The 26,819-nt window shown below is 41.1% G+C and overlaps 1 protein-coding gene across 9 annotated transcripts in view; it reads right to left on the bottom strand.

The window, feature by feature from the left end:
* HSD3B7 (hydroxy-delta-5-steroid dehydrogenase, 3 beta- and steroid delta-isomerase 7) overlaps nucleotides 1-26,819 on the bottom strand; it is a 209,624-nt gene that overhangs the window by 66,485 nt on the left and 116,320 nt on the right. For all 9 annotated transcript variants that reach the window (XM_033945298.1, XM_033945304.1, XM_033945303.1 and 6 more), the window contains 2 exons: nucleotides 20,420-20,575; nucleotides 5,915-6,023 (listed from right to left, as the gene is read on the bottom strand). In XM_033945298.1, the coding sequence (XP_033801189.1) occupies nucleotides 5,915-6,023; nucleotides 20,420-20,575 (265 nt within the window). The remainder of the gene's footprint in view (nucleotides 1-5,914; nucleotides 6,024-20,419; nucleotides 20,576-26,819) is intronic.

Genomic DNA, 26,819 nt, shown 5'->3' with positions numbered 1-26,819 from the left:
CCAGGGTGAAAATGAGGCTTCGGAAAGAATACTGGAAGCACAATCGATTGAAATTCAGTGACTACCTTTGGGAGGAACTTTGGATGGGTGAGAGACACTACTTTGTCATGGTGGAGCAATGTAAAAAGCTGGGTCTGCCTCTTCTGCTTGAAGCTTGCTCACTTGATGAGCAGAAGTAACAGAGATCAGAAATACTACTTTCCAAGTGAGATACCTGAGATGAGCTGAAGTCATTGGTTCAAAGGGAGACTTCACGAGTCTAAAGAAAACTACATAAACATCCCAAATCACTGGAGGTGGTTTGAGAGATGGTTTGACATTGAAAAGCCCTTTCATGAATCTGGAAACAAGAGGATGAGCAGACAGAGGTTTACCGTTGACTGGTCCATGAAAAGCATTGATAGCACTAAGATGAACTCTAACTGAAGTGGTTTTAAGACCTGAGTTTAATAAATGGAGAAGATAATCCAATATTGAAGATATAGAGGAGGATGAAGCATCATGATGATGAAGAGTACACCACGTAGAAAACCGTGTCCACTTCTGTTGGTAGCACTGCTATGTAGAGAAAGTTTTCTGGATGCTTCCAAAATGAGCCAGACAGGATCAGAAAGATCAGTGTCAGCAGAGGTCATCCCGAAAGGTACCAAGCTGTCGGGTGCAAGGACTGGAGATTTGGATTTTAAATAGACCCTTGACTTTGTGTGAGAAGAGATAGAAAGATCTGTAAGGGTATTAGTTCCTTGAGATTGAGCTAAAGCAAAAAGGAGATCCATGGTTGTCTGGGCCACCAAGGAGCTATGAGGATCATGGTGGCTGATTCTTGTTTGAGCTTGACTAGCGCCTTGAGAATGAGAGAAATTGGTGGAAACGCATAAAGGAATCCAATCTAGAAGAAAAGCATCTGCCTCTAGATGTTGCGGAGAGTATTGTCTGGAGCAGAATTGATGCAATACTGTGGAGTTGAGCATCCACTCATGCGGCCAGAGAAATCTTCTGAGTTTGTTGGCAAGAGAATTCTTCTCTCCCTGAATATAGATCGCTTTGAGGAATATGTTGTGAGCAATAGCCAAGTGCCAAATCTTCTCGGCCTCCTGACAGAGAAGGAGAGAATCTGTTCCTCCTTGCTTATTTATGTAATACATTGTCCCCCGATTTGTCCATGCATATTAGGAGGACTTGATTGGCTATAATGTGCTGAAAAGTCTTGAGAGCATTGAGAATGGCCTTGAGTTCTAAGAGATTGATGTGGAATTGTTGCTCTTGGGCGGACCAGTGACCCTCTGTACAAAGACCGTCCAGATGAGCTCCTTAAGCATACTTGGACGAATCTGTGGTCAGAACTTTCTGATGTGGAGGGGTTTGAAACAAAAACCCTCTGGACAGATTTGAAGAGTTCATCCACCACTGCAGAGATTGACGAAGAGAAGATGTGACTGTAATCTCCTGTGAGAGTGGGTTGAGAACTTTAAACCATTGAGATGCCAGAGACCACTGAGGTGTCCTGAGATGAAGTCTCGCAAAAGGGGTAATATGGACCATGGATGCTATGTGGCCCAGTAGTACCATCATCCGCCTGGCCAAGATGGAGGGAAGGTGATAAACTTTGTTGCAAAGCTGAATTAAATTGTCTTGTTTTTGCTGAGGGAAAAACACCCTGAGTTGAATGGTGTTGAGCAGGGCTCCTATGAATTGTAGAGTTTGAGAGGGTTGAAGTTGAGATTTCAAAAAGTTGACTTTGAACCCCAACAGCTGTAGAAAGAGGACTGTTAACTGTGTTGCTGAGAGCACCCCTTTGGTGATGCTTTTGGACTTTAACGGTCCTTCTAAGGACTAAATCAACCAAATAAAACAAAACCTGTGTTTCTTCCCACCTATTGTTTTATCCTTTTATGTCCTTTACTTTCAAGATTGTAGTTCTTCCCTTTTCCCTTTCTTTTCAGTTCGTCCCAAGTATAAGTTTGTTAACTAACCACATTTGCGATTGTTTTTTATTAATCTACATTTTGTCTGATTTTATTAATATTGTTTAAGTCCCCTGTAACTCCTTTTATTATTACTGTACACCGCCTTGAAGTTTGATTAGGCGGTATATCACATTTTTAATAAACTTGGAGGAGTGGCATCTTTTATTAGCCAATCGTCAAGATAAGGAAAATCCTGAAGACCTTGAGCCCTTAAAGCTGCTGCCACTACTACCAGGCACTTGGTGAATGCTCTGGGTGATGATGACAGGCCGAATGGCAGAACCTTGTACTGAAAGTGTTGATGATCTACTTGAAATCTTAGGAATTTCTTGTGGGCAGGATGAATTAGAATGTGGGTATAAGCTTCTTTTAGATTCAGAGAGCTTAGCCAATCGTTCTGATCTAAAAGGGGATATAGAGTTGCCAAGGACAACATGCAAAACTTTTCCTTTACTAGGAATTTGTTCAGGCCCCTGAGGTCTAAAATTGAACACAGACCTCCCATCTTCTTTGGGATAAGAATACTTTGAGTAAAAACCCTGATTCTTTTGAGCAGGAGGGACAGTCTCTATAGCAGTCAGAAGAAGTAGAAGAAGGGATGTCTGCTGAGGGTTTAAATAAGACTCTCTTGGAAGATGATCTGGAGGTGTAGTGATGAAATGAAGAGAGTAACCCTCTTGAATGACTTTGAGAACCCATAGGTCTGTTGTTATCAGCACCCAACATGAATGGTATAATTGAAGCCGATCTCCAATAGGCTGAGGAAGAGGCTGAGAGAGAAGAACAGTGGTTATGCTCTCCATGAGTGTGTCAAAAAGACTGAGCAGGCTTTTAAGAAACTGCTGGTTGAGACTTTTGAGGGTGCTACTGCTTTTGCTTCTTCTGCTGAGGCGAACAGGAGAGAGAAGGTTTGGCAGAAAAATGCCTCTGGTATGAAGAAGAAGGTTTAGATGACTGAGAAGTCAAAGGAAACTTAGGCTCAGTTATGACTCAAGCATTCCAATTCTTTTCATGGTCAGTTAGTTTTTGAGTGGCCAACTCAATGGAATCAACAAAAAGTTCTTCTCCCAAAAAGGGAATATTAGCCAATCGGTCTTGAAGGTTAATGTCCATATCCAAGACCCTCAACCATGCCAAGCATCTCATGGCCACTGACATAGCCGAAGCTCTAGATGATAACAAAAGCATCATAAGCAGATCTCGCCAAATACTTTCTGGTTTGAGAAAGAGTGCAAAAGATGTTGAAAGATGTGAAATTTCTAAAGATGTTGGGCAGGAATATATTTATCAAAAGAAGGTAGTTTCCATACTAGATGTTTCATGTAACAGGATATGTAGAAATTGTAACTTAGGACCTTGTTCGCCAACATAGAATTTTGATAAAGACGACGTCCAAATTTGTTCATAGTTCAGCCTTCATGCCCTGATGGCTCAGAGGCATAGACTTTCGAAGCAAATGACTTTTTAAAAGTTGATTCCACAACTAATGATTGATGCTGAAGCTGTGATTTATCAAACCACGTAGAAAAAATGATTCTATAAATAGAATCCAGCTTTCTGAGAGCCAATGTACAGTGGTGCCTCACACAACGAACTTAATCCGTTCCAGGAGCAAGTTTGTTATGTGAAACGTTCGTTGTGTGAAACGCGTTTTCCCATAAGAATACATGTAAAACAAAATAATTCGTTCTGCAGCCCTGTTGTCCCATAAGAATACCTGTAAAACAAAATAATTCGTTCTGCAGCCCTACATTTCCCTCCCTCCACCTCACCTCACATGCAGAGCCTGCCAGCCTTCTCCCTCACCCAGCCGCACGATCTGCAGGAGGCTAAGAACTTCGGGAACTGGGTCAGTTCCCACTGCAGCTCCATGTGACTCTAGGCAAATCACCTGACCCTCCAGTTGTCCTAGGTCAGTGGTCGGCAAACCGCGGCTCGCGAGCCGCATGTGGCTCTTGCCTAGGGCCCGAAACTGTCAGAAGGGTCCCAGGGCTGGCGTAAGAGGGGGGAGCATAGATCTAAGGGGCCCTGCGATCCAAACTTCTTTATTAAACACCTAAATTTTCCTTTTCAGAGGGACCCCGACATGGCAGCTGTTCTCATAAACTGCCGGTAGCTGCCCCGAAGCTTTCCCTTTGCGGCGATCTGCCCTATCAGAAACGGGAAGTTGCAGCAGAGGGAAAACTTCGGGGCAGCCGCAGGCAGTTTGTGAGAATGGCTGCCATGTCGGGGTCCCTCTGAAAAGGAAAATTTTGGCTGGAGAGGGCAGTGATCTCTTGCCTTCCCTACTGCTCCTCCCCCGTACTGTCCAGCTTTCCCTCCCCTGCTGGCCAGAACTCCTCATCTTTCCCCCAAGAAATTCAACAGTTTTCCTTCCTCCCTCTTCGGCTGTACCAGCAGGTTAGTTTGTCTGCACAATATTCACTGCTGCTGTGCATCAGCGGGTCTGGCTCCCGGCACGATCTCAAAAAGCTGTGCACGCGCAGCTGCTGGAGTTGATCAATGTTCTCCTGTCCTGCAACTTCCGGTTTCCGGTTGCGTCAGAGGAGAAGATTGAACAACAGAGCATGCGCGCATGTGCTGCTCCCTGAAAGCGTGTGGCTGGCCGAAAAAGAAAGCCGGAAAACTCGGCATCCGAGGTAAGGTGAGGGTGCTGCTGTTCCCGGCTCACATTAGGAAGCGGCGAGAGTAGTTCCGCCCCCCCCCCCCCCCGGGCCCCTCGGGCGACTTCGTTGTGTGAAACGAAGTTCGTTATAGGGAGCAAGACAAAAAGTTCGTTATGCGCAGCGTTCGCTGTGCGAGGCGTCCGTTATGCGAGGCACCACTGTACTAGTCAAGGGCATTTCCCTATTCTTATTAAGAGTCTCTTCAAGAATAACATGCAATGGTAACTTGAGGAGCTCTTTGGGAGGCTCATCATAGTCCAAAGCTTCAAATATTCAGCACTGGAGGCAGAGTCAGCTTTCAGTTTAATAGGTAGATCTTTACCTAGCTGCCTAATAAATTTAGTGAAATATAATCTTTCAGTAGGAGATTTTGTCTTTGGTGGAGTTTTCTGAGGAGAAGGCTCTGAAGGGGTATTATAAGCCTCAGCTGCAGAACCAGAGAAATTAGCATCTGATGCAGACTGTAAATCAGAATCATAAAGAAGCTTTGGAGATGGTGTGTGTCGAGGGGATTGATGCTTTCAGCGACTTCGGTACTGATCCAATGAAGAAGATGAGGAGGTACGACATGAAGCTCTTTTCCGTTTTGAACTATGTGATGACAATCGGTGCTTCCTTGACTTTGAACGTCGAGTGGAAGAAGAGTGTCGATGTCTCGAGGAAGTGGATCGATGCACCGATGTAAAACTTGACCATCGATGCGATGACCAATGTTGAGGAGTAAAATGTCTAGAAGATCGATGGTGACCAGATGAAGATGCATGTTGACATTCTGAAGAACAGCTGACTGCGGTACCATAGGGCCTCATGGCAGTATGCTCAGACTGGGCCAGAACCAAGGGAGTCGATGCTGGTGCATAAAGTTTGAAAAGATCACCTAGCTCCCTTTGGAAAAACTCGAGCTTTTTCTGAAAAGAAAACATTGCAGAAAACAAAGAACTGAGGAACCATAAGCCTATGGTGGGCGGGAAGGCACTCACATAAGCGTGATGCAGGCAGTCACAAAGTTTCTAAAAACTTAAAGTGGTGATACACTTTTAAAGCTGTCCATAGCGGGGCTCCATGGATGACATCACCCACATGTGAGAATATACTGCCTGCTTGTCCTGGGATAATGTTATAAATCCACTATCCCACAGTCATCCAAATCACCCAGCAGGTTAGCTGGTATTCCAGTGTGCAGATCTGGAAAGCTGTGAAGAGGAAAGGGCAGGGTACTGCACAGCCTTTGAGCATGTGTTCATAGGCCCCATCCTAAGCTCTTACTTGGAGTACCCTTACCTGTAGAAGGGGTCTCCTTTTATATTCGGTCCCACCACCTCCATGCTACTTGTGTATACCAGATACTGAGTGCCCTGCTCTACACATGCCTGGATCACATTCTCTGTGCCTGCAGAAAAGTTATATGGGAGAAAAAACAATAACCTTGAGTACAGATAGCACTTGTGCTAGTATACTGGGCACCCTAGGTGAACCTCCCTCTCCTGCCCCTATCATAATCTACCTAAAGGCAGCTCAACAAGAAGAAGGGAACTAGAATATGACCAAAATCCTGGTAGTGAAAGTAGGCAGTGGGCAGGTAGTTTAAATTCTTTTCCCTCACTCCCTAAAGGCCTTACCCCAGTGACTCTTACCCAGCAGGAAGAGGGGCATTTAATAGCCCATCAGTTTCCTCCACTACATGAGGCCAGTGAGATTTCACATATCATATAATAAAATTGAGCCTGTGCCATGCTCGTAAATGTCCTTCCTCCTGCCAGCCATGGGGAATGAGTAATATGACCATACGTCCTGTTTTGAACGGGACCGTCCCTTTTTCAGATCCCCTGTCCTGTTGTCCACACGCACAGCTTCGGGATGCCGAAATATCCCATTTTCAGAGACGGCATCCTGAAGCTATGTGTGGGGACAACGGGACAGGCGATCACGGAGAATGGACTCTCTCCTTGCTTCCCTGCCTACCGCCACAACAACTGCAGGAAAGGCATGTCCAGGCGCTGGCCCAAAAGCCTTCTCCCCAATGTCAATTCTGACGTCAAAGAGGAAGTTCCGGGCCAGCCAATCCACTGCCTGGCTGAGCAGGAACTTCCTCTCCAATGTCAGAATTGACTTTGAGGAGAAGGCTTCTGGTCCAGCACCTGGACATGCCTTTCCTGCAGTTGTTGTGGCGGTAGGCAGGGAAGCAAGGAGAGAGCCCATTCTCCGTGATCGCCTGTCCTGTTGTCCCCACACAAGACTCATGAAATCACTAGACAACAAAAGTAGGAAAAATGATCTTATTTTCAATTTAGTGATCAAAATGTGTCAGTTTTGAGAATTTATGTCTGCTATTTTGGACTATATTTGTCTATTTTTCTACAGTTACTAAGGTGAAATTGCATATTTTAAAGTCATCTGCCTTGACATCTTTGAAAAAAACCTGAAACTCGTAAATGATAATTAATGTTTTCTCTGCGTACAGTGTGCTTTGTGTTTTTTTTTTAAAAAATTATGGTTACCATTATGAATTAATAAGATATTGTGTGTATATGAAAAATGAATGAAAGAAATTAGGGGCAGGGCTAGGGCGGGATGGGGGACGGGACTGAAAAATAATAGATGTCCCGTTTTGATGAAAAAAAAAATGGTCATGTTAGGAATGAGCCATTGGGAGAAGCATGAGAGGAAGGCCTTTGAGGAAGGAAGGGAATTTAAATTACCTATCTACTGCCTTTTTGTTGCTTCCAGAATCTTAGCACAATAGGCAACTACCTAATTTGTCTAATGGAAGCACTGGTGTTTAGTACAAGGTTCTTCCCTCTCTCCACTGATGTCAAATGTCTACTTCTCTCTTCAGCATACATTAGAGAAGAGGATTTCCCAATAATGTAATCAGTGACAATTCTGCTGTCAGTTCCCCCTCTTAACCACAGCATAAAAGTGATGTTTAAACATGCAAACTGTACAGATCAGAGAGAAAAGGTGGAGATCCCACCATTAGCCTTGAAGGAGGGAGAGAATTCATTCACTATCATCCTGGTTGGCATAAGACATGGAGTCCGGGGCCCTCAAAGCAGAACACAGTGATGATTAAGGGCTAGATTCTTAAAAATGTGTTAAAAACCAACATGATGCCCACTCTCTCCCACTGCCAAGCAACACCCCCCAATATCACCTTGGAAGCGGGAGAGATGCCCACTCTCTCCCTCTGTCAAGCAACGCCCGCAAAACACCCCCTCAACAGCGGGAGAGATGCCCATTCTCTCCCACCACCATGCAAACCCTCCCCCCCTCCATGCCTCCGATAACTCCACCCTCTCCCCCTTACCTTACTTAAATGGTTGGCCAGAGGGATGCCTACTCCCTCCGGCCAGGCCTGCCTCTTAAAAATGGCAGGGCTTCCCCTCCCTGGTGAGGGGTTTGAGGCTCCGATTGGCCCAGATTGTTTAAGGCTCCTCCTATGGGTGGGAATTTAGGCATCCAGGCCAATCAGAAACTTAGGCTCTTCCCTGGTGCATCTGAGGAGGGGCCTAAGGCTTTGACTGGCCCAGATGCATAAGGCCTACCTATAGGAAGGACCTTAACCTAGGACAATCAGAGGCTCAGGACCATCTCCGGTGTATGTCAGTATCAAAAAACATGTGGGGTGAATTGTAAGATTTTAAAATATTTTATATGTATACAAATCTACTGTACAAATAAACTTTAATTACATTACATACTTGTACTATTAACTTTCATAAAATAAAATAAAAAAGTTATTTTGGCTTTCTGAAGTTTCATTAGAATCTGAAAGAAGGGTGGAGTAGCTCACATTAAATTTTATTTTCAGGAGGTGGAATCACACACTGAGGAATAAAGTAATGCAATACAAGTGAATTCTAGTTTAGCTTGGAATGTGTACTCTGATCATGTGTTTTAACATTTCAGGAATTATACGGTCTATGAAGGGTTGAATTGCTGCATTCTGGGTTCTGGGAATATAAAAATATAGCTACAGTTTTATATGTTTATAAAGAAGACATTCATCCATGACAGTATAACTTGATAGAGAAAACTTTTTTTATGGTAACAGTATAAATATAATAAAATGACCAAATATAAGCACAATACACAGTCCCTCAGATTCTATAAACTTGCTGCCCAAATTTAAGCTTAGCAGGCATATGTGTACATGCATGTTATAAAATAACTCCCAAATTCTATAAAATACACCTAAATATGTGTGCATACATCTGTGCGTGTAGCCGATGTATGCACACAACTTAAATGATTAATGAACTTAATCAAAGCCAATCTGGTAATTAACAACTCATAATTGACATTAACTGGAGTTAATTGAAAGTTAGGAACATTACACAAAGTGGTATGTGCCTTATCTAATGTATGTATCTAAAAGTGAGCATGATTAGGGGGCAGATCAAGGGCATTTTTTTTTCAGTTGTGCACATGTTTTTAACTTATGGAAAAATTATGTTCTTACCTGTTAATTTTCTTTCCCTTAGACGCAGCAGATGAATCCTGAGACCAATGGGATAGCCCACATCTACCAGCAGGTGGAGATAGAGAAACTGATTAACAGGTGGTCCTATTGGCTGGCACTCCTCCTGTTTATCCAGTATAGCTCCTTGCCCAAGCATCCGTAACCATCAATAGGCATAGCATGTAAAAAACTTCTTTCCCATAACAAATCTCAAAATATCCATGTTGATCGGACCCTAGGCGAGCAAAGCCGGAGATACCAGGAAACTTCTTAGTCCGGCTGCCGAAAGACTCATCAAATCTGCATAGTAAGGATGGCGCCGCCAATCTAGAGATTCTACAAATACTGTGCCCGGAAAGCGAGCTCGAGATGGCATCCATAAAAAGAGCTAGAACGCCTGAGCCACAAATCTCAATATCCAGGATGCAGAAGATTACACTATTACTAACATGCACCCTTTCCAGAGCGCACACAGCACTGTAACATACAAGAAATGGGCCATGCTCAGATTCCGCGGAGAGAAAGTCTATCCAAACTCTTATCCTGATCCATAAAAGGATCTGCCAACAGAAGACAAAGATGAGAGTCCACCCATTGAAGCAGAACAACTTCACCTGCCAACTGAGTACAACACCTACTGCCCATGCAGTAGAGAAATACCCCCATCCTAATACTGACCAAAAGGACCCTCAGCGGCAATCCAGAAGAATGATCTGAAGCTCCAGAAAGGTAGCCTGACCCTGCTCAAGAGTAGAAGAATGAACAAGTTCTGAGTCGCCTCTGAAGACCAGACTCCTGGAACTGAGAATGGAAGCCACCGAGCCCCCCAACTCGACAGCCCGGGATAGTCGGTGGTCATGAGCTAGTCCAGCAAAGACCGAGGCATGCCTTGAAAAGAGAAATCGCGCTGAGCCACCAAATCATACAGAGCGATGCAGGAGGAGCATACCAAATAATTGGAGCCCTGAGATACCGGGAACCACCGGAACAAAAGCGACTGCTGTAGCGTAAGAAGGGGAAAGCAAGCCAAAGTTCCCAGTGGAGTCAGCAATATGGATCCCAGAAACTGTATAGAATCCCATACTCTTGGTCATGGTAAGCGAAGAAGAATACCAATCTGGGACCGAGATCCCACGCCCAAGTCTCCGGAAAGAAACACATGTCTCTCCTATATGAATAAAAACATCACCCTGATATACCGGAGAAAAGAGCGCTGTGCAAATTCGAAGATGTGCGTGTAAAGAAGACTCCAAGAACTAACTGGAAACCTGAGGAGGATGCAAAGATGCAAGCATCCTGAAAAATCTTCACAGCCCCCTGACCTGACATTATAGCGTCTTCTCCCTCATGAGAAAGCCTGAAGAATCATTGGAAGAAGTCAAGATCCCCTCAGAATGAAGTGCAGAAGGTCAGGGAATGGCAGGATGAGACTGTAGGATCTGCAAGAAGATTGTCCTAGGAAAAATCAAGTTTCACAATGTAAAGAGGAATATACTGGAACCATGAAAACAGTACTAACCCCATGCAACATGAGCGAAATACGTATGTCCTTTAAAGTGAATACGTACTAGACTCAATCAAGATGCTGCATCTACCGCCCTGTGGAAAACAGCAGCATCCTTACAAGTATCAGACAAAGCTCACATCGCTAATGAGAGCTTCAGGGATGAGGCTAACAGCCACATAGCGCGTGATCCTCCGTGGGTTTGATAGAATAGGTAACTGGCTCCTGGTTAAAAGGAGCTGTACAGCCCTTCCTGTCTGGTCGGGGGGCCCGTCTAGCATGTGCCATGAGAAAATGGTAACAGGAGAAACCAGCGTGATAAGCATGGAAATCTGAAGTCCAGGCCCCCTCAGAAATAAAGAAAGAGAGTCCTGGCCGCAGCAAGATGCGCAGTGTCATTATGCCCATAGAGATAGCCCGACTTGGAAACTGTTTGTACTACCTTTAGGCATATATATCCTGTGCCACTACTAGACACTTGCAGCTCAGCACAGAGGCCCAAATAAGGACAGTTACCAACAGACAAAGGCTCAATCTGCAGGGACCCCAAGAGAGACAATGAAATACAGGGCACTATCTTACTGCTGATCTCACCGTGCCGTGAGTTGCCGTATGTCACCCCAGTCCGGAGACAAACAGAGACTGGGTGACCTAGCACAGGTCAGAGTCTCTCTGGTAAACCCCTTGAGTGCTAACCCCAGAGTCCGATTAAACAAGCAGCTTCCTTCAAGGGAGTACAGCAGGAACACAGACATAGACCTATAAAGCTGCCCAAGCTTGTCCCAAAGCTGGTGAAATACATACAACTTGTCTGAACCGGAAAGGAGAGAAGCCCCGGCATACCCTGACCAAAGTCAGTTGGAAACAAACTACCGGAACGTTGCAGCTCTCCCGCCATCGCCGGAGACCCAAGCGCACGCCTGATTCTCACTGACACGTGGCCGCTGCATCAACGCTCCTAGAAACATAGTGGGATTCAAACCTCGCAAAATTTACCCTGCCGCGGCTTGCACAGAAATAAAATCAGACTCAGGGAATAACCAGAAGAACGGCCCACAGCGCCGGAAAAAATATGTCCCATCTCATGCTGCTATAAACCGGCACCTGCACAATCAGCTGCACATGGCCGTGACAAACACCGATGAAAGAGAGCCTCAGAATAAACAGGACTACTATTGCTACACTGAAACCCAACAATGAGAACAAGTGTGAGCATGAAATCGCACCGCTACTGCCGCGCTGTAACCAACAAGGAAACCAAGCGCGTGCATGTAAAGGGCGGGAAGTCCCAGCTCCCTCCATGGATTTCTAGTCATAAAACTTAGCCTCAATAAAATATCCATGCCTTAAACGTACGTTGACCAAACCCACATTACTAAGACTCCCAAACAGAACCTGAAGTTCAAACAGACATACTCACAAGCTTGTTGTTAGAGCCGGTTGAAGCCAGTTAAAGCTGGTTGATCAGCAGTAACCGAGCAGAATGGAGGAACTGTGGTCTCTTTTTTTTTTTTACAGAGAAGGGAAAGAAGAAAAAAATTGAGACCCAGTCAGACCCTCTATCACTGGAGGGAGGGTGAGGCAGGGACCTGGGGGGGCCCAGGTGTAACCCCTAAAGCTGGCACCGTTCAGCCGGACACTCCTGTCTCACTGAAGAGAAAATCTCAACAGGAGAAATAGCATTGCCAGCTCACTGAAGAGAAACCTCAACAGGAGAAACAGAATGGCAGTCTCACTGAAGAGAAACCTCAACAGGAGAAAATAAAGTTCCAGTCACAGCCAGAATTCAGGAGCTAGTTGAATAGCGACCTTTTCCTGCTGGGAAATAGAGAATACTGGATAAACAGGAGGAGTGCCAGCCAATAGGACCACCTGTTAATCAGTTTCTCTATCTCTGCCTGCTGGTAGATGTGGGCTATCCCATTGGTCTCTGGATTCATCTGCTGCTGTTACTAGGGAAGCACTGATATATACACAACTTAGGCGCAGGCATTTAGGTCAAGAAAATCCTAGAATAAATAGGGTACACCTAAAAGTTGGGAACCCAATGACACATGGCAGTGCTTTGGCTGTGCTAAGCACGATTCTATACAGTGTGCATACCTTTTATAGAATTGCACTTAGCGCCACATTAGTCAGCGCCAATTTTTTAGGCAAAATAGTTCATCCTTTATTGAAGTCTCGTATGTCAGGGTCAGAGTTGGAACATTTTGTCCCATCTCTTCCTTAGGCTTTTTGGCCAATTGCAATTTTTTTGGGGATAAGAGTGTCATTTTGGATGATTTTCAGTTTGGCTTCAAGTTTCCAAGTTTATTAATATTTGATTAATCGCTTATTACAAACTAAGCGATGAACAATTTATTTAAAATAAATAGAATTTTAGAAGTATTACAGTAAGTTGGGTTCTAATACAAACAGACAAAACAGACTGACATGATACATAAGCACATAAGCACATAAGCATGGCCTCTGCCGAGTCAGACCATAGGTCCATCGTGCCCAGCAGTCCGCTCCCGCGGCGGCCCCCCAGGTCAATGACCTGTATTGATCTATTACTCAAGAGCATTTTGTCTCGTATAGTGACCCTCTAATTGTACCCCTGGATTCCCTTACCCCTCAGGAATTCGTCCAATCCCTTTTTGAAACCCAACACCGTACTCTGCTCAACCACCCCCTCTGGAAGCGCATTCCAGGAGGAAAGAAAACGGGAGGGAATAGTTACAATATTTAATCTTTTTCATAATCTAAAGAAGAAGAAGAGGGGACAGGAAAAAACATGTGGAAAGGGAATGTGAAAATAGGATAAAAAGTAATTTTGAAAATAGAAACTTAAATATAATGCGTTTTTAAATGTTAAAAGCGTCTTTAAATAAAAAAGTTTTTTAAATGGTTTTGAATTTATTAAGATCTTTAACTTCTCTTATATATAGTGGTAAATTATTCCAAATTTGGGGGGCCATTACAGAAAATATGTCTAATCGTCTGGTGCCAATTATCTTTAAGGATGGGATCATTAACTGTCCTTGCAATGAAGAGCGGAGGGATTGTATTGCATTGTAGGGAATAAGTAACCTCTCTATGAATTGTGGTTCATGCGTAGTTAATGTTTTAAATACTAATAGGGAAATTTTGTAAATTATACGTTGGTTGATAGGCAACCAGTGTGAATCAATAAGGAAAGGAGTGACATGATCAAATTTTTTTCCATTGTGAATAATTTTAACTGCAGTGTTTTGTATTATTTGTAGTCGTTTCTTTTCCTTTTGGGTAATATTCAGCAATAGTGAATTACAATAGTCGAGCTTGGCAATCACTAAAGAATGAATTAAAATATTTAACGATTTGGGTTCCAAGAATTTCGACACAGATCGAATCATGCGCAAGCGATAAAAACAACTTTTAACTATATTACTGATATGATCGTGGTATGTAAAATTATGATCAATTGTGACTCCGAGTATTTTTAATGATGATACAAGCTCTATAGGGACATTGTCAATGGAAAATGAAGTTATTGGTGTTAATCCTGATTTAATAGGAAAAAGTAATGCTTTGGTCTTAATTATGTTTAGAGCTAATCTATTTTGAAAAAGCCAATTTTTGATTTTTGAAAGTTTTTGATTGATTAAATGTATTTCAGTTGAATTTTCAGGGTTGAGGGGGTGGATCAACTGAATATCATCCGCATAGGCATATGTAGTAAAGCCTATGGACTGAGCTAAACTTAGTAACGGAGAAAGAAAGATATTAAAGAGTAAGGGAGACAAAATAGATCCTTGAGGGATACCAAAGTCATGTGAAAAAGAGTTAGAGACTGAGTTATTGAAATGAACAATAGATAATCGATTAGATAGGAACGAAGTGAACCATTCCAATGTTAGATCACATACCCCTATAGTTTTTAGTCTGTTTAGGAGTAGTGAATGATCAATGGTGTCAAATGCTGCAGAGAGATCGAGTGAGAAAAGTATGACAGAGTTGTGATGATCCAAGTGATAATTAATGTTGGTTGTTAACCCTATTAATGAATATTCTGTGTTATGATTTTTTCTGAAACCTGTTTGATTGGGATGTAAAACGTTAGTAGACTCTACAAAATCGGATAGTTGATTAAACACTACTCTTTCTGCTATTTTTCCCATAAATGGGATATTGGCTATAGGACGGTAGTTCATAGGGTCATCAGAGTTTATTTTGCGGTCCTTTATTAAAGGATGAATGATTGCTGTTTTCCATATAGTGGGGAAAGTGCCTGATTTGAGACTTTTTAGTATTAAGGAATGTATAAATGGGCCAAAACAAGAAAAGTATTTTTTTAATATAAAAGGGGAAATGATTTCCAATGGAGAGCCTTTTAAATTGATTTTTTGGATAATATCTTTAATTTCTGTTATAGAAGGATAGTTAAAAGTAGAACATTTAGAATAAGGAAATTGATGGTCATTTGTAGTGTCTGTTGAAATGACAGGAGGAGGTGATTGAAAAATTTTTCGTATAGTTTTAATTTTATCACAGAAAGTATTAGCTAAGTCTTGTGCTGTCAAGTTTAATTGATTGATATCTTTTTGTAAATTGGGAGTAATGGATTTTAAAATAGAATAGAGAATTGATGGATTTTTGGCTTTTATAATTTTGTTTGAATAATAAGATCGTTTAACGTCATTAATTTTTGCTTTGTAAAGAAAAGATTTTTCTTTGAAAAGTATCAGATTTTCATATGATTTATTTTTACGCCATTTTCTCTCCAATGATCTAAGTTGTTTTTTTATTAGAGAAAGCTCATAAGAATACCAAGGATTGTGTGTTTTCCGAGAGGTGAAGGTTTTATTAATGAGAGGGGCTTCTTTGTCCAATAATTTCTGAATGGTTAAATTCCATATTGTAAGATGATCATCTAAGGAGTTGGTTTCAGATAGTAGATCATTAGAGTTAAGAAAAGAGGAAATTGTAGCTGGTTCTAAGTTAGAGTAGTCCCTATAAGAAATTGTTTTAGATAGAGATGATAATAATTTTTTATTGTTGATAGATAATTTAAATGTGATGAGGTGGTGGTCAGACCAAGGCATTGGTGTATTTTGAATATTAGAAAACATAGAACGATCAGCGTTAGAAATTAAGATAGTGTCCAGAGTATGTCCTGCTGTATGTGTCGCATCTAAGATTAATGATTGTAAGTTCAGAGCATGAATATAATTAATGAATTCACAAGTTACTGAGTTCAAGAGTTCATCGAAGTGTATATTGAAGTCTCCTAAAATTAAAGGATGTTCTGAACCAGAACAAAAGTCGAAAATCAAGTTTTGTAATTGAGATAGACAGTTTTGAGTTATTGGCGGAGGGATGTAAAGTAAAAGGATGTCTATTTTTGGATTGATAGTTAGTTTGATTTGCAAAAACTCAATTGGCACTTTTCCTGAAGAATGGTCGACAGATTTTATAATATTGTTAGCGTAGATAATGGCTAATCCGCCTCCTTTTTGTTTATAACGATGATTATATACAAAAGAATAATTAGTAGGGCAGCAATAGGAGAGGTAGGCTTCTTCACCTTCTGTTAGCCAAGATTCCGTTAGGCAGAGAATATGAAAATTTTGAGAAAGGAATAGCTCTTTAATTAAATGATATTTCCCTTTTATCGATCTTACATTAATTAGACCTATTTTTAAGTTCATTTGTATGTGAGTATTGATTACTGAGGGAATTGTTGAGAGCGAATGAGAAGTTTGCGATGCAATTTGGATGTTTGAAGGCTGACGCGGAGTATTATTTTTTGATTTGGGAGGACGAAAGCCCCAGTGAACAGGAATGTTCTCTGGTGGGTTTGAAAAAGGGGATGATTTATTGAGAATTTGTTGAGTCATAATTAATAAATATAAGAGAATGAATGTAAATAAATAATTAAAATAAAAACGTTGAAATGTGAGTTGTATAATATTAAAAAGTTTTTTAAGAAAAATGAAAATATCAAAAATAGAAACCAGGATAAAAGTATAAATGGAAACGCCCTCAGGTTGCGCATGAAGGCGTGCGCCGCAAATGGCCAAGTTTTATCAAGCATGGACCAACCTGGTAAGTGGGCGGAGTCCAGCGGGCCGCAGCTTTGCGGCGGCGATTCAAGCAAGGAAGGACTGTTAGAAGAACAAAATTAAAAGACAAATGAGCAAACAAGTACATTAAACAAATAAATATAAAGTTGGTTTAAAATGGTGACTTCTGTGAGCGAGTGCAGTCAGAGGTGGAGTGAGGCGTGCGCCGCAAATGGCCAAGTTTTATCAAGCATGGGCCAACCTGGTAAGTGGGCGGAGTCCAGCGGGCCGCCGCTTTGCGGCGGCGATTCAAGCAAGGAAGGACTCCATAAACTCCTGGTGTGCAGTCAGCTCTGGGTCATGCAATTCCCCAGCTTCAGTCGCATCTACCATCTCCACATTAGGGTTTCTCTCAGGCTGGTTGGTAGCTGCTAGGAGGCAATACTCTGGGTTCTGCTCTGCTCCTCCTGGGCAGTATCAAGAGTGCTGGTTTCTCTGCTACTCTCCTTGCTGCTCTTCAGACCTAAACATTCCACCAAGCTTCTCGTCCTTTGTTTGCTCGATACCTTACGGAGTAGGCTAGATCATGGGGTGTCATTCGACACCATTTATCATCAAATTTTGTTAGCAAGATTACAGGAGATGGGTATTTCTGGCATGGTGTTGAATTGGCTTCAGTCATTTTTAGGTAATCGTTCTTTTTGTGTAGAAGCGAACGGGATGAAATCAAATTTGGCATCTTTGGTTTGTGGGGTTCCACAGGGATCTGCCTTGTCAGCGGTCCTGTTTAATATTTACCTGCTTCCACTCTGTAAGTCACTGAGTATGATAGGTGTTAGGTTTCACCTTTACGCTGATGATATTGAATTCCTTATTCCTACTGAAAAATCACAGGATGAATCTTTATCACACCTGAATGATTGTTTTTGTGTTATTCAGGACTGGATGCTTCAAAATCAATTGAAGTTAAATGTTGCTAAGACTGAAGTGTTATATAAACAGTCGTGGGAAGAATCTGGTATCGTGCCCATCTAAGATTTCCCTTGCAAGTGAGGTTGTCCCAGTACGAAGGCAGTGCAGGTACTTGGGAGTTATGTTTGACTCTGATCTGTCTTTTAAGGCCCAAATCAAGGCAGTAATATTGTAAATTGTGTCTATTCCGGACTATTGTGATTATTTTTCTTATGATTTTCAAACTATCATGTTGATGATTACACCGTTACTTGACTATCGTAATTCCATTTCTTCAGGTTTGCCTAAATGTGTCTTGTGTGCCTTACAGCTTGAGCAAAATGCCGCTGCATGCCTTATTGAACATGCTTTGAAATTTGATCATATTACTCCGATACTTCGAGAGCTTCATTGGCTACTTATTGATACACAGGTCGAATTTAAGGTTCTATGCATGTTGTTTAAGGTGCTTCAGCATAACTGCCCTGTAAGTATCCGCTCTCTCTTGCAGTGGCATTGTCCCTCCCGTGATCTAAGGTCCTCAGACAGTTTGAAGCTAGAAATTCCTTCTCTAGCTGCCATAAGACTTACAAGGAACTGTAAATCTATGTTTTCTGTGCAGGGCCCAGCGCATTGGAATGCCTTATCTTTGGTGTTGCGCCAATCAAATATACTCTGGCAATTTAGAAAGGGTGTGGAAACTGTATTATTTGACCGCTTTTTTGGTGCTACTCATGCGACTGTGTGAGCTAGAGTTGCTTGTTTATTGCTTTCTGTTATATTTGTTCTTGTTTATTCTTTTTTTTTTAATTTGTATGTGCTTATTGTATCCCGCTTAGATTTGTGGATAGGAGGGTTATAAATAATTGTAAATAAATAAATAATAATTGTAAATAAATAAATAAAATAAATATAGAATTAGGCTCTAAGGACAGATGTGTGTACAACTTAATTTAATAATTGGCAGCCAATTATTAACTTAAACTGCCCTGTTATTGTTCAGCGCAAAAAGGACTGGGGCCAAGGACTAATGCCTTCTCCCTCCAGCTAAAGGTTTCTACCCCCTTTTTTCTGACAGAATTTAAATTTAAATGTGACCACAGACTTCCCCACCAGAATTTAAAATTGTGTCCAACGGATGTTCCTGCCAAAATTCAAATTTGTATTACCAACTAACTTTCCCACCAAAATTCAAATCTGAGACCAACAGACTTTCCCCGCCACATTTCAAATTTGTGACCAACGAAATTTCTCACCAAAATTCATATTCATGATCAACGATTCTCACTGTTCTCAATCAGGTCAGTAGACCCACAATATATAAAGACAAACTACTGGTCTCACAGCATATCCTGAAGAAAGCCACAGCATGATGGCTGAAACATTGGTTCTACCTCCCCAGACACAGCGAGACCCAGAAAACAGCAACTATTATGCCCTCAGTTATCATTCCAGAAGTTGTGTGTGCCAGTTCCATAATACACAACTTCTAGGGGTTTGTAGGCATAGGAGAGGCATGCCTAGGGATTTGGAGCACAGGTTATAGAATACAAGGAGGGGGAAGTGCTGCTTGCATCAGCGAACATTTCAAGAGGTATGTAACATTTGGAAATTTGAATAGAATGAAGATGAAGACTCTGAAAGCAGAAGTTCAGGAAGAGTGATTTTTGCTCCTGATACATCCATATAGGCGAAACATGGCCACATCGGGCACATTCTGTGTTACTGGGAGTATTTTTAATAAAGTCTTTTCATTTGGATGTTGTTTGGTCTGCTTCTTTGTTTTGCCACATGGTGGATCTAGTAGACCAGCTGCCTTTTTGTTTTCCTACCCCTTAAATTCTAGTGTGCGGATCTCAAAAGAGGGCATAGCCAGGGAGGAGCATGGGTACATTTTAAAAATTAGGCACATTGTTATAGAATACACCAGATTGCACAGCTTAGGTGCAGGCATTTAAAGCCTGGTTTTTATTGGCATAAATGCCTGCGTCTAAATGTTAGTAGCATGAATGGATGCTACGTGTGATTCTATAAACTGCACCTAACTCCATAGGTAGTTTATAGAATCACGCCAAGTGCTGACCTTTTCAGCACCTATGTTTTAGGTAACCTATATTAAATTAATACATTTACAGGAGTTGAAAAGCATTTCAGCCAATTGTTTGAGGGCCCACGTTGGAAACCACTGGCGTAAGTGCTCGCACCTAAAGTTAGGTGCAAAACTGCAGACTTATGCTATTATTCTAAAATGGCAATTCCATGTACAACACTGTTATAGAATTCAAGCTTAGCCTTGTGCCTAAATTTTGGTGCTCTTTCTTGAATCTATACCAATAAGAACAAAGAGGAAAACTCAAATCAATTATAACAGTAGTAATATGATACTCATACTTTGTCCATACACATAAAAATAGTACAGTAGAACATTTGGAAGTCACTAATATGATGCTCACAATGTCAGCACAATACAATGAAAAAAATCTTTAAAGCAGTTGGGACAAACAGACAAATAAGATGGAGTAGGACAGAGATTTGCCTGATCTCTATAACTAGAGGGAAGGCAAGCAGAAGCTGGTCCTTCTAGGGTTACTGTCTGGCAGCATTTTTGATGGACAGTACTTCATAGGTACAATAGGATAAAACTAGGATTGTATTAACATGTCCTCTAAAAATGGAGCCGTAAGTAACCCTGTTTCTGAATTTGTAATCTAGAGGTAGGATGTGACCAGGCGTCATCATATTACCCTTCTCAGCTGTAGTTCTGAGCTGCAGCTATTAGAAGCAGGGATGTTAATGTAGTTCTATTGGCCTTCATAAGCACATTTCTGACCACATGCACTTACCATGGATATTGACTTCTATGATCTTGTCAGGGCGCACTTTACCCCAAACATCCACGAGACTAGCAGAGTGGATCACCACATCCACACCTTTCATGGCATCCTGCACATCCCCCACACTAGCAATGTTCCCCTGGATCAGCGTCACTCTCACTTTCTCTGAAAGACCAAAACATTTTCAAAATGTAAAATATATAATTATAATAGAGGCGTGAACAAGAAATTGATTCCTTCCTCCCTCTTTTTTGTAGTGACAAAATTCTTCCATAAACAGTGCATCTAAAGTACAGTTCTCAGTGGTCTTGAGCATTCACGTATGACAATGGGGCTCATTTTCAAAAAAGAAAAATAGCCAAAAAGTGACATTAAGGAGTAGATGGATTTTTTCTTGCCAACCCCTTTAAAATTCGCTATTTTCAAAATCTATTTTTGTAGAAGGATTTTTATGGTGGTTGTCCATAGTGTGTCTAAATCTGATGGAGGCATGGTTTGGGCAGGCTTATGATTTGGATGTTTTTATGCAATAATAATCGATCATTTTAGAAAATGACCAGGACGTAATTTGGATGTTTGAGGCTAGACCTATTTTAACAACAAGTAAGTACCAAAAAGGTGCTCAAACTCACCAGATGGCCATTGAAGGGATGAAGGCATGATCCCTCCCCCCTACACACACTATTAGATGGCATTTTCCAAATCAACTGTTTACTGGCTGGAAGAGTGAGGAGCTTATGAATCAACTGTACAAAACAAGCACAAGAACTTAAATACCAGTAAATAGAGATGACTTGGAAAATACCATCTGAGATGTGCCTCAGATAGATGCAGCGTCAATATTGAACCCTTGAGAAAGCCTATATAAAGGGCAAAACGAGGTCCCGTCGGGCATTAGATTATTTGCATCTATTCAAGATAAATCATTTCATTACTTTGCTGGGTGGATGATAATTTATATACTATTTGAGAAACAAAGATCCACTATTGAAATATTTTTAAGAAAGAAGCAATAAAGAATTAATTATAGAGTTTTAAGAAGGAGGGGGAGGTTTTGAGGATCAAGGATGGAAACCTGGAACCTGTAAATCTTGCCTTAACAATTTATTCACTTATGTCCAAGCTGGTTTCCGAGATCCTCAATCCCCCTGTATCAGCACTATATGCTCCAGTTTATGGAATTGTGCTTTTCCTTCCAAAACCCACCTAAATCCCTCTGTACCTACATATAGGTGACACCTATAGGCATAAGAGCTATTATTGTTGTATATAATTGGGTCCATTAGGTTTTGGGTGGGTTTTGGAGGACTCCCCAGTATACCTGGGACTTTTCACTGCCCTCTAGGGTACCCCACTGGTTTGCTGGAATGTATGTGTGGCCTGTCTACTAAAAATGCTGACCCTTCTTTTGTGCGTTTTTCTTTTGGACTTTTTTTCAAAAATTGGTCATAAAGATAAATGCACTGAAGATGAGCACATCTGAAAAATAGCCATTTTCAAAACAAAAAGATAGACATTTTTCTGTTTCAAAAACAGTCATGTTTTCTACTGCATTTTTGTGTGCATTCTGCAAAACGTCCAAACTTGGATTTGGATGTCATACCAAAATGCCCCTTAATATCTTTGAATAACTCATAAAAGTGCCACTGTTTATCACTTTAACTCTATGTAGATCCAAAAATGACAGGAGTTTATTCTGAAGAGAAAGTCAATCACAAGTAGATTAAGTAAGAATGAAAACCCATTTTGCAAGAGTGCAGGGCTGATGTGTGGGAGGAGGGAGGCAAACAGGGCAGTTGCCCTGGGCCCTGCAGCTTTAGGGGGCTCCCAAAGGCCGGCATTTTTCCCCTTTGTATCCACTCTCATCCAGCATTCCCCTGGCCTTCTGGTCCAATTTTAAAAAGTAATTATAGTCTACAGAGAATCGCCAGCACTGCAATGATTCTAACAGGCTGCCTGTGGCCTCTGCTGCACTTTCCCTCTACCGTAGTACAGTCCCACCTCCGACGTAACATCCTGTTTCAGTCTGGGATGGACCGTGGCAGAGGAAAGTGCAGTAGAGGCCGCCTGTTAGAATCACTGCAAAGCCGGATTTCCTCTGCAGACTATAATTACTTTTTATATTTAAATCTTTTTATTATACAAAGACACAAAATACTACCATTATTTAAAGTTGGACTGGGAAGGTCAGGGGAATGCTGGACAAGGTTTAGACAAGGGTAGCTCTTCTTTTTGTTTAAATGTCTTTATTGGATTTCATAAAATACAATAATTCAATACAACAATCTAATGACATTTAGGCCTTCCTCCCCCACAACAAAATTGTAAAAGTAGACGAATTGGGAGTACAACCAGAAAGAAAAGTCAGTTAGCATGTAATCTACAATAGTCATCTAAAAGAGCCCATACCCTCTTAAAATATTGAACTGAACATCACCTGACAGCAGCTACTTTTTCATATTTATGTATAAGGCAAATTCCCGCCCACCATGCTGAAAAAGAAATAACTGTACTATTTTTCCATTCTGATAAAACATATCGAATCGCTAGATCCATAGAATGTCAAATAATTTAGCCTTATATTTTTTTTTAACTAAATGTGTTAAGATAGCAGAACGCAAAATGACAGTTTCAAAAGTCAGCTCTATATAGAATCCAAAGATTTCTTGCATTCGTTGCCAGACTTCATCCCAAAATATTTTAACAGCATGGCATTCAAACATATGATAAATTGTGCCTACATCGGCTTTACAAAACCAGCATACATTAGATCCATGTGCTGATAGTCACTCTAGATACTCTATAAGGTGTCTAATACGCTCTATAAACAACATAGAATAAAGATAGGTACCATACTAAATATATAATTCACCTTGGGAGTCAGTACCATCTTAATTGCCTCCAACCTTCCCAACCAGGACAGGTATAAAGGGGACCATCATATGGAAAGCTCACCCACCAAGCTAAGTAGTAAATGTTTAACTCTAAAGAAGTTTTAAACCAAATACCTATGTATTTCAATTTGGCAACCCATTTTAAAGGCAAATCACCAAGAAGGTGCTTTTGTGCATACAAAGTTAAAGGCATAGCCACTGATTTTACTTTATATCCTGAGATCTGAGAAAAATGACCAAACAGCATAAACAATACTGGCAAATACCGCATGTGTAAGTGTAACAATCATCAGCATAGGCAGATAACTTAAAATTCACCACTCCACATTGTATCCGCAATATATTTTCATTCAAATGAATTGCAATTGCTAGAGGCTCCAGAGACACATTAAACCACTATGGAGAGAGTGGACACCCTTGTTTAGTACCCCTGAACAAAGGAAAAACTTTAGCTAATACACCATTTACTAATATGTGGGCAGATGGAGATCTATATTAAAAAAAAGTCTAACCATTCTAGAACTCAGAATATATATACCCATTCTATTCTATCAAAAGCTTTTTTCTTTATCAAAAGATAAAGCTATTAGCTGATCAGGTACACCAGCAGTGATTGTAAGAATATTCCAAAAGATATGTGAGTTATTAGATGTGTATTTCCCTTTAATAAAACCACTGTGATCTACATCAATTAGAGACGGCAAATATTTGGACAATCGCATAGCTAAAACCTTTGCATAAATTTTACAATCTAAATTAATCAAAGAAATGGGCCTATAGTTTTATATCTTTGAATGATCACGTCTTGAGGAGTGTGTGGCGCAGTGGTTGAAGAGGAGTGTGTGGCGCAGTGGTTGAATCTACAGCCTCAGCACCCTGGGGTTGTGGGTTCAAACCCCACGCTGCTCCTTGTGATCCTGGGCAAGTCACTTAATCCTCCATAGCCCCAGGTATGTTAGATAGATTGTGAGCCCACCGGGACAGATAGGGAAAATGCTTGAGTACCTGATTGTAAAACCGCTTAGATAACTTTGATAGGTGGTATATAAAATTCTAATAAAATTTGAAACTTCTAATAATAATAATAAACTTGGCTTGGGAATTACCACTATGCGTTATTCTCCAAAGGATGTTAATCCCAAGGTATTATCTAACAAAGCCTGATAGAACTGTACCAAATTAGGTACCAAAACATCTTGAAATGTCAAATAAATTCCACAGTTATCCCATCTGGACCTGGTGCCTTCCCCTTTGAAAGAGCTTGGAGGATCTCCCATATCTCAGCCTCACTAATTGTGGCATTAATCCCCTCTTCTACAAAACTGCGCTAGCAGCTTTTAACGCAGAGAGCTGCACTGAATGGCCCGCACTGCTCCCAACGTTCAAAGGAACTCAATGAGCTTCGAGAACAGCACGGGCCATTCAGCGTGGCTCTCTGCACTAAAACAAGCTAGTGCGGTTTCATAGAAGAGGGGAAAAGTCTTTCACATTGCTGTTCACTTAAGATTGGGTGAGGTAATTGAATCAGAAATGCATCTATGTCTTCTAGAGAAGATCTAATTTCTGGGAAATACAATCTTTTTTAAAAATTGTAGAACTCTGAAGCAATATTCTTATCGCTTGAATGCCTTTTCCCCATTGCATCCAATATCTGGGTCACATGACCTTTATTTTTTTTTACCTTTTAAATACTGCACTAACAGACATCCTGATTTATTATTCTCAGAGTAATAAAGAGTGACGCATGAAAATTGAGCATTCCACTTCCTTACTTAGTAATATACTTCATATTGAAAAGTATGCATGCAGGCCTGCTCAAGCTTAAATATTTCTGTTTCCTTAGCTTTCAAATCTGCTTTCCTTTTCCTCACATTTCCAATAGTATATGTTATAATTACACCTCTGACTGTTGCTTTATATGCTTCCCACCAAATATGTGGAGTATAGTCAGCCATCAAGTTATGCTCAAAGTAGAGTACTGTAGTATTAAAATGCCACAAAGGGCTTTGAGCCAATGAAAAAGACCCCTCTAAATATAATGAGACTACTGCATGATCAGAGATAATAATGTCATGTATATCTGAGCTGGTTAAAAAGGCATAAGAGATTTTGATATCAAAAAGAAGTCAATAAGCAAATAAGAGTGGTAGACAGAAGAAAAAGAAGTAAAGCCCCTTTCCATTAGATGTAGTGTATGCCAGGGATCCACTAAGTTTAGGTGATAAAATCACTAGATCTGGTTTTACGGGCACAACGTGATAACTGCCTATCTAAAGTACAATCTTGAATCTGATTGAAATCTCCCTCTAATACAGTGTAATCTGTTTTTTCTTTCACCATGTTAAATGCTAATTGTTTAAAGAAATCTGGAGAGTCAAAGTTGGGGACATAAACGTTAAGTTAAAAAACTTCTCTCGAATTTGGCACTGTACTGAAACTCATCTTCCTTCTTATCTGAAGCATATATGACCACATTAAAGCGTAGCCGCTTCCTCATTAGTATCAAAATGCCCTTATGCCAAATGCTTTAGAATCAGTGTAAGATAAGTGAGTTTCTTGCAAGTAAGCACAGTCAACGTCTAAATGTTGCAGGTATTGCAGTATCTTTTTCTGTTTCAAGGGATTATTGAGTCCTTTTACATTTAGGCTAGCAATTTTCATATAATAAAGGAAAGATTAGAATGCAAAATGAAGACTGTAATAGATTCCCAATTCGTCTTACATATTCCTTTAATAGGTAATATCCCCACCACCACTACCACACAATAAAACACCCCACTGCACTCCCACCTTTTCTTGAAGTACACGAACAGGAGGGATGGGGCTCAAAGAGGGGATATGCCAGAGCAACAAGACTGAAGGTGCGGGGGAGGAGGTGAAGGGAAAGAAATAATGGACCTGTAAACAGAGGAGAGGGAGAGAGAGATGGTTTACAATGGGAAGGAGAAAGAAAAAAAAAAAAAGAGAGAAGTTGGATCCAAGGGGTGCTGTGTAGGGAGGGGGAATAGAGATACTAGATAGAAAGGCAGTTGGGAAGAGAAAGGAAGAGATAGTTGTCCAGGTGTGGTGAGGAAGAAGCGAGAGAGAGATACTGGATGAAAGGGTAAATGAGAAGAGATGGTGGGATCTGAACATGGTGGGGAGGGAAGGAAAGATGCTGGATGAAAGGGCAGTCTGGAAAAAAGAGAAAAGTATGGAGCTGGTGGTGAGAGAAAGGAGGAAAATATTGAGTTTGGGGTGGAAGGGAGAGATAGATGCTGAACAATGGAATGGGGGGTGGAAACAGGTGCTGCATCAAGGGGGATAGGGAAGAATAGAAAAGAGAGGGAATAATGGTGACCTTGGAGCAAGATGGAAGAGAGGTGAAGAACAAGAATATGAAGAACAACTTGCCAAAGAGGCAAAAACTCATAGTAACAAGCAGAAAACCTGTGAGGGAATCCATGGGACCTTTAGAGTAAAAGATGTGCTCAGGGAGGATAAAGCCATAGCAGAGAGAATGAATGAATTCTTTG

The sequence above is a fragment of the Geotrypetes seraphini genome, chromosome 5, assembly GCF_902459505.1.
Source record: "Geotrypetes seraphini chromosome 5, aGeoSer1.1, whole genome shotgun sequence".
NCBI classification, from domain to species: domain Eukaryota; kingdom Metazoa; phylum Chordata; class Amphibia; order Gymnophiona; family Dermophiidae; genus Geotrypetes; species Geotrypetes seraphini.
The sequence above is the reverse complement of the archived record's forward strand: the minus strand, read 5'-3'. Positions and strand labels throughout refer to the sequence as shown.